Raw genomic sequence first — 16722 nt, forward strand, 5'->3', positions numbered from 1 at the left:
TCAGAATTATTGGAATCCCTGAAGGGGAGGAAAAAGAAAGAAGTCTAGAAGATATAGTGGAAGAAGTTGTCTATGAAAATTTTCCTAATCTCACGAATGGAAACAACGTTCATGTACTAGAGGCAGAGAGATCTCCTCCCAAGATTTTAAATTCTCGAAAGTCCTCACGACATCTTATAGTTAGAATGAGGAATTATGTTTCAAGAGAGACCCTCTTAAAAGCAGCTAGGACAAAAAAGCTCCTTATGTACAGAGGAAAGCCCATTAGAATAACGTCAGACCTTTCCACAGAGACCTGGAAAGCCAGGAAGGGCTGGCAAAATATATTCAGAGTACTAAATGAGAAGAACATGCAACCAAGAATACTCTATCCAGCAAGACTGACATTTAAAATGGATGGAGAGATAAAGAGTTTCCAAGACCAGCAAGGCTTAAAAGACTATGCAACCACCAAGCCAACACTGCAGGAAATATTAAGGGGGGTCCTATAAAAGAGAAAAAATCCTAAGAATATCATTGAACAGAAATATAGAAACAATCTACAGACAGAAAGACTTCAAAGGCAACACGATGTCAATAAAAACCTATCTCTCAATAATCACTCTCAATGTGAATGGCCTAAATGCACCCATAAAACGACACAGGGTTGCAGATTGGATAAAACGACAGGACCCATCCATATGTTGTCTACAAGAGACCCATTTTGAACCTAAGGATACACCCAGACTGAAAGTGAAGGGATGGAGAAGCATCTTTCATGTCAATGGGCCTCAAAAGAAGGCTGGAGTAGCGATTCTCATATCAGATAAATTAGATTTTAAACTAAAGACTGTAGTCAGAGATACAGAAGGACACTACATAATTCTTAAAGGGACTATCCGCCAAGATGATCTAACAATTGTGAATATCTATGCCCCCAATATGGGAGCACCCAATTACATAAGAAAACTATTAATCAAGGTAAGGAGTCATATTGATATGAATACAATAATAGTAGGAGATCTTAATACGCCTCTCTCAGAAATAGACAGATCATCGAAGCAGAAAATTAATAAAGAAATAAGAACATTGAATGAAACATTGGACCAGATGTACCTCATCGACTTATACAAAACATTCCACCCTAAAACAACAGAATACTCATTCTTTTCATGTGCACATGGAACCTTCTCCAGAATAGACCACATACTGGGTCACAAAGCAGGACTCAACCGATACCAAAAGACTGACATTATTCCCTGCATATTCTCAGATCACAATGCTTTGAAACTGGAACTCAATCACAAGGAAAAGTTCAGAAGGAACTCAAACACCTGGAAGCTAAAGACCACCTTGCTTAAGAATGCTTGGATCAACCAGGAGATCAAAGATGAACTTAAACAATTCATGAAAACCAATGAGAATGAAGACACTTCGGTCCAAAACCTATGGGATACAGCAAAGGCGGTTCTAAGGGGGAAATACATAGCCATCCAAGCCTCCCTCAAAAACATTGAAAAATCCAGAATACACCAGCTGTCTCTACACCTTAAAGAACTGGAGAATCAACAACAAATCAAACCAACTCCACATGCAAGAAGGGAAATAATCTAGATTAGAGCAGAGATCAATGAGGTAGAAACCATTGATACAATAGAACGTATCAATGGAACTAGAAGCTGATTTTTTGAAAGAATCAATAAGATCGGTTAACCATTGTCCACACTAATCCAAAAGAAAAGAGAGAAAGCCCAAATTAATAAAATTATGAATGAAAAGGGAGAGATCACAACAAACACCAAGGAAATAGAAACAATCATCAGAAATTATTACCAACAGTTATATGCCAATAAGCTAAGCAACCTAGATGAAATGGATGCATTCCTGGAAAACAACAAACTCCCAAAATTGAACCAGGAAGAAATTGACAACCTGAATAGACCGATATCTAGTAATGAGATTGAAGCAAGAGCCCAGGACCTGACGGATTCCCTGGGGAATTCTACCAAACTTTCAAAGAAGAAATAACACCAATTCTCCTGAAGCTGTTCCAAAAAATTGAAGCAGAAGGAAAACTTCCAGACTCTTTTTATGAAGCCAGCATTACCCTGATCCCCAAACCAGGCAAAGACCCTACCAAAAAGGAGAATTTCAGACCAATATCACTGAGGAATATGGATGCAAAGATTCTCAACAAGATCCTAGCAAACAGGATCCAGCAGCACATTCAAAAGATTATCCACCATGACCAGGTCTAATTCATCCCTGGGTTGCAAGTTTGGTTCAACATTCGCAAATCAATCAATGTGATAGAACAAATCAATAAGAGAAGAGAGAAGAACCACATGGTCCTCTCAATTGATGCAGAAAAAGCATTTGACAAAATCCAGCATCTGTTCCTGATGAAAACGCTTCAAAGTATAGGGATAGAGGGAACATTCCTGAACTTCATAAAATCTATCTATGAGGGGCGCCTGGGTGGCTCAGCGGGTTAAAGCCTCTGCCTTCAGCTCAGGTCATGATCCCAGGGTCCTGGGATCGAGCCCCGCATCAGGCTCTCTGCTTAGCGCAGAACCTGCTTCCTCCTCTCTCTCTCTCTGCCTGCCTCTCTGCCTACTTGTAATCTCTATCTGTCAAATAAATAAATCTTTAAAAAAAAAAAAAAAAAAAAAAAAATCTATCTATGAAAGACCCACAGCAAATATCATCCTCAATGGGAAAAAGCTTGCAGCCTTCCCGTTGAGATCAGGAACACGACAAGGATGCCCACTCTCACCACTCTTGTTCAACATAGTATTAGAAGTTCTAGCAACGGCAATCAGACAACAAAGAGAAATAAAAGGTATCCAAATTGGCAAGGAAGAAGTCAAACTCTCTCTCTTCGCAGATGACATGATTCTTTATATGGAAAACCCCAAAGACTCCACCCCCAAACTACTAGAACTCATACAGCAATTCAGTAACGTGGCAGGATACAAAGTCAATGTACAGAAATCAGTGGCTTTCTTATACATTAACAATGAAAATACAGAAAGGGATATTAGAGAATCGATTCCATTTACTATAGCACCAAGAACCATAAGATACCTGGGAATAAACTTAACCAAAGAGGTAAAGGACCTGTACTCGAGGAACTACAGAACACTCATGAAAGAAATTGAAGAAGACACAAAAAGATGGAAGACCATTCCATGCTCTTGGATTGGAAGAATAAACATTGTTAAAATGTCTATACTGCCTAGAGCAATCTATACTTTTAATGCCATTCCGATCAAAATTCCACCAGTATTTTTCAAAGAGCTGGAGCAAATAATCCTAAAATTTGTATGGAATCAGAAGAGACCCCGAATTGCTAAGGAAATGTTGAAAAACAAAAACAAAACTGGCGACATCACGTTACCCGATTTCAAGCTTTACTACAAAGCTGTGATCACCAAGACAGTGTGGTACTGGCATAAAAACAGACACATAGACTAGTGGAATAGAGTGGAGAGCCCAGATATGGACCCTCAACTCTATGGTGAAATAATCTTCGACAAAACCGGAAAAAATATTCAATGGAAAAAAGACAGTCTCTTCAATAAATGGTGCTGGGAAAACTGGACAGCGATATGTAGAAGAATGAAACTCGACCATTCTCTTACACCGTACACAAAGATAAACTCGAAATGGATAAAGGACTTCAACGTGAGACAGGAATCTATCAGAATCCTAGAGGAGAACATAGGCAGTAACCTCTTCGATATCAGCCACAGCAACTTCTTTCAAGATATGTCTCCAAAGGCCAAGGAAACAAAAGCAAAAATGAACTTTTGGGACTTCATCAAGATCAAAAGTTTCTGCACAGCAAAGGAAACAGTCCACAAAACAAAAAGGCAACCCACGGAATGGGAGAAGATATTTGCAAATGACAGTACAGACAAAAGGTTGATATCCAGGATCTATAAAGAACTTCTCAAACTCAACACACACAAAACAGATAATCATATCAAAAAATGGGCAGAAGATATGAACAGACACTTCTCCAATGAAGACATACAAATGGCTATCAGACACATGAAAAAATGTTCATCATCACTAGCCATCAGGGAGATTCAAATTAAAACAACATTGAGATACTACCTGACACCAGTTAGAATGGCCAAAATTAGCAAGACAGGAAACAACGTGTGTTGGAGAGGATGTGGAGAAAGGGGAACCCTCTTACACTGTTGGTGGGAATGCAAGTTAGTGCAGCCACTTTGGAGAACAGTGTGGAGACTCCTGAAGAAATTAAGAATAGAGCTTCCCTATGACCCTGCAATTGCACTGCTGGGTATTTACCCCAAAGATACAGATGTAGTGAAAAGAAGTGCCATCTGTACCTCAATGTTTATTGAAGCAATGGCTACGGTCGCCAAACTGTGGAAAGAACCAAGATGCCCTTCAACGGATGAATGGATAAGGAAGATGTGGTCCATATACACAATGGAGTATTATGCCTCCATCAGAAAGAATGAATACCCAACTTTTGTAGCAACATGGACGGGACTGGAAGAAATTATGCTGAGTGAAATAAGTCAAGCAGAGAGAGTCAAGTATCATATGGTCTCACTTATTTGTGGAGCATAACAAATAACATGGAGGACATGGGGAGATGGAGAGGAGAGGGAGTTGAGGGAAACTGGAAGGGGAGATGAACCATGAGAGACTATGGACTCTGAAAAACAACCAACAACCAGAGGGTTTTGAAGGGGCAGGGGGGTGGGGTGGGAGGTTGAGGAACCAGGTGGTGGGTAATAGGGAGGGCACGTACTGCATGGAGCACTGGGTGTGATGCCAAAACAATGAACACTGTTATGCTGTAAATAAACAAATAAACAAATAAAAAAAAATTACCAAACAAAATTAAGGCTGTATATAAAGAATCAGGAAAGCATGTTTAGTCAACATAAAGATATGTGTACCTATGATCTATTAAAAGTGTTTCTTAACATCATTTTCTTATATAAACTAATAATCTATTTTCAAATTATTTTCACATATTATTAAATGAGTTTTTCAAGCTTTTTAATAAAAATTCTACATATGTTCCAAATATTCTATTACTTTGTATTTGTACAGCTGCGTTTTTAAGCAGAATTTAAACAATGTATACTTTAACTAAAAACATAAAAAATGTTTTCTATCACTCAAAATTGATGAATAATCTTGATTTACATTATGAGACGAAAATCTAGGTTATTTTAGGATTTTCTTGGCTTACTTATATAAATCAGCCACTACTTTCATAGCACATGCAAACCCTGATTTCCTTTTGTTTCAAAGAACTAAAAACTATATTTATGCATTCAAACTACATAAGCATAAATATAAGCTTCTACGTTATGACCAACAAAGGAATTACTGTAATTTCATACTGTTTTCCTTAAAAACCAGTTGTGAATATAGAAAAAAAAATCTATAAAGATTCATTATCCACCTCCCAAATAACAGAAAAATGGGAAGGTAGGAAAGGAAAATTTTCTATAGTGTAGAAAACTTCAGCTAATCTCAGTCTAAACCAATACAGAGATTTTAACCATAACTAAACCAGCTAGCAGTTTTAAAAATCATTTAAGGCAACTGTCATTTTTATCTCACCTGAAGCTGTCTATTTCAATCCATTTTGTAGGTTTTTTGTATCCTACAAGGTGTTAGTGTATACACCAAAAGATAAAACCCTAGCAGTTTGATATTTGTTGCCTAATGTTCTTAATCTACTCAGGTAGTTATGTTGAGTATTTCCATTCATGATTGATGATATATGAGACCTAATAGGCAGTTTCTCCATATATCTACTAATTTGGTGGGTTTTTCTGTTACAGTACCTTTTTTTTTTTTAAGATTTTATTTATTTATTTGACAGAGAGAGAGATCACAAGTAGGCAGAGAGGCAGGCAGAGAGAGAGGAGGAAGCAGTCTCCCTGCAGAGCAGAGAGCCCGATGCAGGGCTCGATCCCAGGACCCTGAGATCATGACCTGAGCCGAAGGCAGCGGCTTAATCCACTGAGCCACCCAGGCGCCCCTACAGTACCTTTTAAAGGCTCTCTGACATCCTGTCACATACTTCATTTTTGCTTGAATCAAATCTTTAAAACCAAGGAATTTTAAAACCTGAAATTTTGCTGCAGGATTTCTTTTTCACAAAGAGAAGCAAGAGATGAAACACTCCCATCCAAGTACTAACCAGGCCCGACCCTGCAATGAGATATCACCTCACACCAGTCAGAATGGCTAAAATTAACAAGTCAGGAAATGACAGATGCTGGAGAGGATGTGGAGAAAGGGGAACCCTCCTCCACTGTTGGTGGGAATGCAAGCTGGTGCAACCACTCTGGAAAACAGCATGGAGGTTCCTCAAAATGTTGAAAATAGAACTACCCTATGACCCAGCAATTGCACTACTGGGTATTTACCCTAAAGATACAAACATAGTGATCCGAAGGGGCACGTGTACCCGAATGTTTATAGCAGCAATGTCTACAATAGCCAGACTATGGAAAGAACCTAGATGTCCATCAACAGATGAATGGATAAAGAAGATGTGGTATATATACACAATGGAATACTATGCAGCCATCAAAAGAAATGAAATCTTGCCATTTGCGACGACGTGGATGGAACTAGAGCGTATCATGCTTAGTGAAATAAGTCAATCGGAGAAAGACAACTATCATATGATCTCCCTGATGTGAGGACATGGAGAAGCAACATGGGGGGGTAGGAGATAGGAGAAGAATAAATGAAACAAGATGGGATTGGGAGGGAGACAAACCATAAATGACTCTTAATCTCACAAAACAAACTGGGGGTTGCTGCGGGGAGGTGGGATTGGGGGAGGGGGAGCGGGCTATGGACATTGGGGAGGGGAAGCGAACCATAAGAGACTATGGACTCTGAAAAACAACCTGAGGGTTTTGAAGGGTCAGGGGTGGGAGGTTGGGGGAACAGGTGGTGGGTAATGGAGAGGGCACGTTTTGCATGGAGCACTGGGTGTTGTGCAAAAAGAATGAATACTGTTACGCTGAAAAAAATAAAATGAGAAAAAAAAAAAAAAAGAGATGAAACACTGCTACAGAACAAGTGGTTGTTAATTTAAATGAAGAAAAGGAATACATTTGTCTAAATATATTTGATTGGCTTACAATAACCAATACCTTTTTCTTACATGGATAGCCGTAGTGAGGCCAAGTCCACAGATTTACAACTAAATTAGAATGGCACAGGAGCACATGAGTGGCTCAGCTGGTTAAGCATCTGACTTGGTTTTGGTTCAGGTCTCGATCTCAGGGCTGTGAGACTGAGCCATGCCTTGGGCTCCATGCTCATCAGGGAGTCTGCTTGGGATTCTCTTTCTCCCTCAGCCCCTCTGCCCCTCCCTCCACTCTGGCACCACTCACTCTAGTAGGAGTTCTCTCTCTTTCTCTCTCTCTCTGTCTCTAAATAAATAAATAAAATCTTTTAAAAAATGTTATAAAATATGAACTTGTGTGAATTCACAATGGATATTTTTTACAGTCTTAAATCATTGTAAATAGAGTATCAGTGCCACATGTTGTCCATCTAAAGACACCTCCCACTACTACCACTAGTTGTACATTTAAAATAAGCTTTTATAATTAAACAAAATTGAGACGTGATGTGTGTGTGTGTATATATATATACACATACATATATATATGTGTGTTTAGTCACATTCACAGAAAATTTCAAAAAAAAAGTTCTATTGACCACAGTTCTATTGACTTTACATAATATTCAAAGATAAAATTATTTATTTTCAACTATATTGCTCTACTGAACTGCAGTAAGAGTCTTTCATTCAAAAAAGAATTTTTGTTAAAGTTATGATATGTGTATGTTAAGTTTTAGCATTTTAATAAAATATTTCATAAAAAAATTAATGAATTCATAAAATAAGATACTATGGTAAAATATATCAACTTTTAACAGAATAATAACAAAACCACTTCAGATAGAAAGATTAGAAACCCCAATATAGGGGCGCCTGGGTGGCTCAGTGGATTAAGCCACTGCCTTCGGCTCAGGTCATGATCTCAGGGTCCTGGGATCGAGCCCCACGTCGGGCTCTCTGCTCCGCAGGGAGCCTGCTTCCTCCTCTCTCTCTGCCTGCCTCTCTGCCTAGTTGTAATTTCTCTCTGTTAAATAAATAAAATATTAAAAAAAAAGAAACCCCAATATACATTATTCTTTTGTATACACATTTTTGAGAACTAGTTAATGTCTTATACACATGAATCAAAATACTATAATCTATTAAATAGATGTATGAAATAGGTCGTGTAGTGCACATAAGAATTCACATAAGAAATTAGTTAGGTTCTCAGGATGAGTTTTGCCCCTCTCTTGATATATTGTATTGTATTTTAACTTTTGGTATTTTTCTTTAATAACCTTAATTGTTATCTGAGTTTGTTTTTACTACCAAGCAAAAAAGTGAAGTAATCTATACAACCATATCATTTACTCATTTAAGGTAAAATAACTTTGATTTACAATTTCCAGCAAAACTTAAAATCATATGTGACAAAGGAAAAAAAAAAAAAAAGACCATACAAATTTGCTATGTATACCCCAAACCTGCCTCCTAAGATTCTGGGTCCTGTCAAATGGACAGCCTTGTGTTTTACTGAACACCTTGATGAGTTAGCATAAGGACCTCTGAGAGAAGCAAGAGCTATTTTTCTTTGCATAATAAAACTCAAGAGGCAGATTTGCAATGTAGAGTGTTTCTAAATTACACATTATTAGTGCTCCATTGATTTCTTCAGTAAAAAATGTCGTAGAATGAATCTACTTAGGGGCTTTATTAAATCTTAAAGCTTGGAGTCTACTAATAACACCTGTATAAAACTTTGCCTTTTTAAAAAATAATGAGATCCTCATATTTTAAATATAGTTTGCTCCTTAAATCCAGTCTCATTTACCCATACAACTAAAAAAAAAAAAAAAAGATTCATAGCTAATATGGCCTTCTAATCTGGCTAAGTGTATATTCTGCCAAAAGAGGAGTTGGCCTTCTTGGACACTAGATTCTTTTTTACAGGACTCAGATAGTGCAGAGACCTATTAATATAGGGCAGAGATCAAGCAGGGAAGCAGACAGTGTTCTCTAACTCAAGAAATAATGAAAATAACAAACTGAACACACACACACACACACACACAGAGGCACATACACACGCAACACTTGGCTGTAAGCACTCAACGGTTTTCTGTCTAAGCACTTTATACTCAATGTGTTAGCTACACAAATATGCTTAAGAAAGTGGAAAATAAAAAAGTAAATCCAATAAACCAAAATGAAAAAGGAGAATAACATTACAGATCCTTGGAGGTTGTGTTTACTTCCTCTTCTTTTTTTTAAAGAATTTATTCATTTATTTGACAGAAAGAGACACAGCAAAGAGGGAACACAAGCAGGGATAGTGGGAGAGGGAGAAGCAGGGTTCCTGCTGAGCAAAGAGCCGGATGCAGGGCTGGATCCCAGGACCTGAGCTGAAGGCAGATGTCCAATGGCTGAGCCACCCAGGTGCCCCATGTTTACTTCTTTAAAAATAAGTATGTTTAGGGGCATCTGGGTGGCATAGTCGGCTATGCAGCTGCCTACGGCTCAGGTCATGATCCTGGGATCCCGGGATTGAGCCCCACGTCATGTTCCCTGCTCAGCAGAGAGCCTGGTTCTCCCCTCTCCCTCTGCCTGCCACTCTGCCTACTTGTGCTCTCTATCTCTCTGTCTTCAAGAGCTTATGTAGAAGAAACTGTGCACCCATATAAAAAGGCTGGAAAGTTTGCCAACATGATTTGTATATGTATTGCATACACACTCACAAACATATACATATGCACTGTGTTTAATAAGCAACTTATGAATGTCTTCTGTTTTTCAATAGTGCACTATGCTCTGGAAATGTAAAGGTCCCAAGATATTGCAGGTCCTGACCATCTAGAGTTTGTGTTTGTGTGGGCAATGAGGGCAATGATAAATCTCAGTGATGCCGGGAGAAGAGAAGATCATAGTTTCAGAATTCATAAATGTTTCAGGTATTCACTATATGTGAGAATACAGAGAGCTCCCACTCCTGGTTTATTTAGAATCCTTATAGTTTGTTAGTTTATTTCTTTGTGGGAGAAATTAGCATATAAGGATGAATGGGGTTAAGAAAAAAAAAGAACCTCACTGAACTGTGATTTTGTGAGATCTTTATCTAAGAACCATTTTTGAAACAATTTTGATTGTTGCTTATCATCCTGAGTTTATATTTTTCCTAAAAAGGATTGAACAACTGATATTTTCAATTTCTGATGTGCCAGGATTTCAGTTACCCAGGCAATTTTGCTGCTGACATTGTATCTCCATACACCTGGCCTGTCCATGAATCAAGTCACACGTGTAGGGTTGTCTTGATAAGTGGCTAGCCATATATATAATTTTGCTTTAACAGATTTGATAAAATATGAGGAAGAATGATATACTTTACTTTAACTTTCACTTTCACAGAATGTTTATTTTTCCCTTGGAGAAGCTTCAAGGAAACATAAATCAAACCCAATCCCTTCTTAATCATTTCCTTGCTGTAATTTATAACAGAAAAGGAGCGCTATAGACCTCTCTCCAGACTCCCAGAATGGTGCCCGCTACTTGTTATTTCAGCTTTCTTCATCCTTTACAGTGGAGCCATAGCCGTTGGGCGGGGAGGAATTATGACTCATCTGGAACAGGATAAGCCGTGAGTCCCTTATTCCACATTTGTCTGCAACCCTCTTACATTACATTCTTCTCACTCATTTGACTTTTGAGGGTCTTAAAACTGCCTTTCTAGCCCACCAGAACTGAAGAGTAACACTGAGGTCCACTTTCCATGAAATTCCTGAATTACCCAATTTGAGATCATAGATTGAAATAAATACACACACACACACACACACACACACACACACATCCTCCCAAGTTCAAACATTAATTTTAAGAGACTACATAATCAACCAATCAACCCACAAATAAAAATGCCAATAAGAAAAATGTCAAATTTCTGAACTGCCCCTCCATTTTCCTTTCAAGAAATAGGAGCACTTTAAAGGTAGATTTCTAGAGAAATATAACCCAAAGTAACAAGAGTAGTTTAAATTCCAGACAATATTACCAAATGCTGGTGTTGGAGGTGATGTCAAGTATAGACAAGCCTTTTGAAGAATCTCAAATAGCATCATTGAAGTTGTTATCTTCCCTTTCTATCATAGCACTACTCCTGAAGTAACACATAAGTCAGAAATAACTTCCTTCTTTTTTTTACTAAGTTTCCTCTGTGCCAGGTGAACTAGATGGGATTAAACTTGTCTGTAGTTGCAGTCAACTTCAGAGGGGACAGGAAATGCAAGACACATGATTTGTAGATGTTACAAGGGTCAGGCTATAAAACAATTTTTCTTCATGTATTTTATCTATTTAAAATTGTAGGGGCGCCTGGGTGGCTCAGTGGGTTAAGCCTCTGCCTTCAGCTCAGGTCATGATCCCAGAGTCCTGGGATCGAGCCCCGCATCGGGCTCTCTGCTTGGCAGGGGGCCTGCTTCCTCCTCTCTCTCTCTCTGCCTGCCTCTCTGCCTACTTGTGATCTCTGTCTGTCAAATATATTAAAAAAAAAAAAAATTTAAATTGTATCAAAGGTATTATTTTAGTCAGTGAAAATTTAAATAATTTCTTAGAGCCCTAAAGAACCTGAATATTAGCTGTGCCTTTGTAATGTAGGTGAAAATATCTAGTTGTTCCCCCCTTCCTTATCTTTCCACTAATTTTATTCATAGCAAGACAAAAGCTCTCAGAAAGACTTCTGCTAATTCTTGCATTTGTCATACCTTGTACTTCCTAGAATTCTTGGTATCGTCCACTAAGCTTTATCAAGTTTCCTTGCTCTCAACCACGCTTGCCCTTAAGTAATTCTCACTTTCATCATCCCACTACCAAAAATAAATCATTCTTTGGAAAAATTATTGAAGTATTTTCAGGGAGAGTCCAATGGAAACACTTTGCCATTTATTGCTTGAATATCTTTCATCTCATTAGCTTCTCCTCTCATTTTCTCAATTCTCCTCACCCCTCTAAACTTACACAAGGAAATATTTTAAAAATAAACACACGATAATGCAATAAATCACTGCCAAACCTGTGGTTTTCATTTCCTATGCTAATTATAGTAGCATTTACACAGTAAGTTGTAATCTTTACATATATCACAATAAGAAATTGGCATTTAAATTTTTTCTCTTCAGAATAGTACCAAAAATGAAACACAATCAATTATGTAAATGTCCATTCTTTATGAGATTTAGTTGCTTTGAAGAGAATATAACCATTACAATACAATAATTTTTCTGGAAAAAAAGAAATTGTTTTGAAATTACTTTTTAATCTCTAGCTAATTAAAAAACTGATGCAAAAATTACTAAATCCCCCATGCATTATCCATATCATAAAAAACGTAAGAGGAGTAGAACTATATCTTTCACATATCTACTTGCATGTAATGATATTATAGTAACTTAGCACTCTGGATACAAGTTATGAGTACAATAATGAAACATTTTCCTTTACATTTGTAGAGCACTTGTGCTTAAAAAAGAAAATGAATTATTATTTCAATTTTTACACATTAAATAGACATAACTGATTCTTCTGAGAATTATACATGCATTTTCATTTTTAATAGTTTCTTTCAATTTTTCCTTCCTGGATATATTTGTATATAGAAGAAGATAAAAATCCAAATTGAAATTCCTCATATAAGAAATTTATATTTCTCATGTCATTACAAAACACATTCTTTTTGCACTGCATAATCTCTTCAAATTTAGAACTATGATTTATGATTAATTAATTACTTGGTGGAGTTTAAGGTTTTTAAAGAAAATTCTTTATTAACTACAAGTCTGAAAAATGAGTATCTATTTAATATATATTGCCAGTTAACTGAAATGTGCTATGAATTACTAATATGAAAAGTACATCACTTATTAAATATTTGATGGATGTTTTTATGAAAATTAACAGAATATAAGGTATAATTTCTTTACTCTTACTTTAAAAACAAAAAAACATAATTATAGAGTGATTTAAATCAATATATTTCAATAAACATCAGAGTACCATCTGTGTTATTAGCTAAATATCAAGTAATTTAAGTTTTCCCTAAACAATTGGAGAAGTGGATATTAAGCAACTCACACTCAATATTAAAAATACATATGCTAGAATTTTAATAACCTTTTAAAAGCAAAGTTTTAGTCAATAAGTATTTAGTCAGTCTCTTTCAGAAGCTGAGTAGGTAGCTAGCACTTTGGGGAGACAGGATTGTAATACATCTTCTCTTATCTTCCAGGAAGTTTAGTTTCATTAAACCAAAGTGACTTCACAGTTGGGGCTCACATATCCATATCTTAAAGAATGGCTGCGTCCTAGTCTAGAGTTAGTATCCCCTGGTAAGCATGCATATTCAAGAGAGTGTAAGGCAGGGACACAAGCTGTAACTGAGTCCAGTAACCAGAACTCAATAGTTTAAAGACCATTTTGATTTAGATCAGAGGAAGTATGGCATCATTGTATCTGGTATATCCTCAGCCTAGGGCTACAGGTACTCTTCTGATTCCTACAGAGAAGGAAGGAATACATAAAACCAAAAAGGGATTCTTTTTACTATTAAAGTGCCATTCCATAGGATAAAATGGGAATAACTGTATGTGTGCTCGCTTAGGCAACACTTACACTTAAAAATAGGAATAATTGCATGTGGTCTGGACTGTGTCTCTCAAGAAATGGGAAGGAATTCACTGAGGAACTGAATGAGTGCATAGAATCAGTCCTTCTTTCTCAGATAATTTTTAAATATAAATGAGTTTTCTGAAATTAAAATTTCTCAGGTTATTCAAAATGGATAAAAAAGATATGAAACACATGTATACACACAAACACACACACACATTCCATACAATGGAATATTACTCAACCATTAAAACAAATGGAGTCTTTTATGACAACATGAATGGACCTAGAGGCTACTCTAAGTGAAGTAAGTCAAACAAGGACAAATATCAAATGATTTCACTTATATATGGAATCTAAAAAGCAAAACAAAATGAACAAACAGAATCATAAATACAAAGAGTAAATGTGGTTGCAGGGGAGGGGACAAAGAGGGGGATGGGTAAAGCAGGTGAAGGGGATTAAGAAGTACTAACAGAAAATATAGTCAAAAATATTGTGGTATTTATGTATGGTAACAGGTGGTAACTATACTTACCATGGCAAGCATTGCAAAACACTATGTTGTACAATTGAAATTAATATAGCATCATATGTCAACTATATTTCAATTAAAAATGAGGGACATAAAGATCCAAAAATTTTTAAAAAGCTGAAAATTTTAAGCTGTTTTAAAAAGTGACCAACTTTCTAAATTTTGTGAAGATTGATTATTTTTTAAGCTACAAGCTTGTTTTTTAATATAGATGGATAAAATAATTTTGGTTCTCTTAAATTCCTCAGTCTTGATTTACTTTACAGACTAGATTAAACAACCCTAAGAATTATAGACATTGAAAAGGGAGAAAAATGTAGAAAAAAATGAGAAGTTAAGCAGGTAAAAATACAAGCCTTTAGCAAAATTGTCACTGTTCACAGGAAGCCCCTGCTACAGTGTGGATTATGAGTAGTATCTACATCATGATTATGGGCAACTTAAATTTTTTTCGATTTTTTTTGAAGATTTTATTTGTATATTTGACAGAGAAAGAGAGAGAGTACACGCAGGGGGATGGGGCAGAGGTGGAGGGAGAAGCAGACACCCTTCTCAGCAGAGAACCCAAGCTGGGACTCCATCCCAGGATCCTGGGATCATGACCTGAGCTAAAGGCAGATGCTTAACTGAATGAGCCACCCAGGCACCCGCAACTTAATATTTAAACATTATTCCATTCCAGCCCTCAGAAAGAAATGAAGTAAACTGGCTAAATTCACAATAGCCAATGGCAAATGTTGTTGCTGGGACCTTCAGGCTTTGATCTGACAGGAGATATAAGTACTTATTACTTGTATTTACTGTTTCCACATAATTCATGGGCACTTAATACAGTACTTGTTGCATCTCTGATACCATGTTAGATGCTAGGAAATTCAGTACATAAGAAATACAGTTCCCTTAATGCTATGTAATTCTCTCAGTCTTATACATAGTCTGGTTTAGGAAATAGCATAGCACTTTCTTCTTTATTTCCATTCCTGTGAGAAACATGAATTAAGAGCCTACCAGTTTTTAGGCACTTAGGATATAAAATCCTGACGCTTGTCCAGGATCTTTTCAGACATTTGAGATATAAATTATTTGAAACGAGAGTGTAGCAATCTGAGAGAAAAGTATATTAATGTGATGAGGGGTCAGAGGAAGGAAACTCATATTAATTAAACACGTATTATGTGTCAGACCTTCTTCCTGGCCTGGAAATATATACCAAGCCCAGCATCAGAAAATAGTCTCAAATTCTGTAACACTCTCTCAATATAATTTACTTGAGAAACACAACAAAATGTTACTTTGGTTCAAATTCACTAACATTGCTAGGTGGTACTTTAAAAGTTTTTCAGTAAATTATCAAAATATATAGTACTTGAAATTATGATATATTCTGTCTCTCTCTGTCAAGCATTTAAACTCTTCTATGGCACTTTGGAGTGACGTCATTAGAAGTAATTATCTTTTCACCTCTTATAAATACATCCAAGGATAGAACACACCATGTTTCTTCAAAGTGTAGGCCTCAAACATTTCATTTCAATTTACTATATGCTTCCAGTACAGTTTTATACTCATTTCTATAAGAGGAATGTCATTATAATATTTGAATGGATTTCTCTGAAAGTGTTTCTTTCATCATGCCAAGGTCGAATGTCAGCATTTTACAAAAGCCTAATAAGAAAACTCCAATGACAATTTGCAAAAATATTAACTATAAAATTGATTTAAAAAAGCAACTGATCGTTTAAAATTCGCTCCTTTTTGAGGCATACAAAGAAATACATGACAGGAAGTTCATTACTAATGTTGATAAATAAAAGTTCATCAAGCAGATGAGACAAGGTAAATCATGTGCAATTAGGTGTGTATCTGTGTATAACAGAAACGTGTTTCGTTTTTTATGACTTCCCCTGGCTTCCTATCAAAACCAAAGAGAAATCTAAAAGTTGATCACTCATTTAGCATTTACCTTATGTGGGTGATGATGAGTGTTGTAGTAGGAATAAAAAAATCATCCACTCGGTCAAACTGCTTTCCCACAGGCTGGGTGTGAATAGTATGGTGTGGCACATTCCCGCTGGCCAGCGTAATCACCTGAACAGAGCATAGTAGAGTTAGACATTGCCAGTGCATTCCCTTGATAGTACTAACATTAATTTTGTTTAGAGATGAAACAAATCAGGAAATGTTTCAGAGACTCTTTACTGCCATCTCAAAGTTAGTATATCATTAAGGAAATTGGATTTTTGTAATTGTTTTCTTATTTTCAACATAGAAATTTGTTTTTTCTAAAGAAATAAAAAATAGAGCTGATTTGTCTTGAATAATTTCTGCCTAAATTATAAAATAGGTAGAAACAACTTCTGTATTATAAAAGCATTAACCTTGCTATAATGAGAAAAATAAAACAACCGTACAC

General features: G+C 36.4%; 1 protein-coding gene across 3 annotated transcripts in view; it reads right to left on the reverse strand.

The window, feature by feature from the left end:
- FSTL5 (follistatin like 5) overlaps positions 1-16722 on the reverse strand; it is a 753549-nt gene that overhangs the window by 42645 nt on the left and 694182 nt on the right. For all 3 annotated transcript variants that reach the window (XM_045984612.1, XM_045984593.1, XM_045984601.1), the window contains exon 15: positions 16273-16397. In XM_045984612.1, coding sequence (XP_045840568.1) covers positions 16273-16397 — 125 coding nt within the window. The remainder of the gene's footprint in view (positions 1-16272; positions 16398-16722) is intronic.

Source organism: Meles meles, chromosome 2 (assembly GCF_922984935.1).
Source record: "Meles meles chromosome 2, mMelMel3.1 paternal haplotype, whole genome shotgun sequence".
NCBI lineage: Eukaryota > Metazoa > Chordata > Mammalia > Carnivora > Mustelidae > Meles > Meles meles.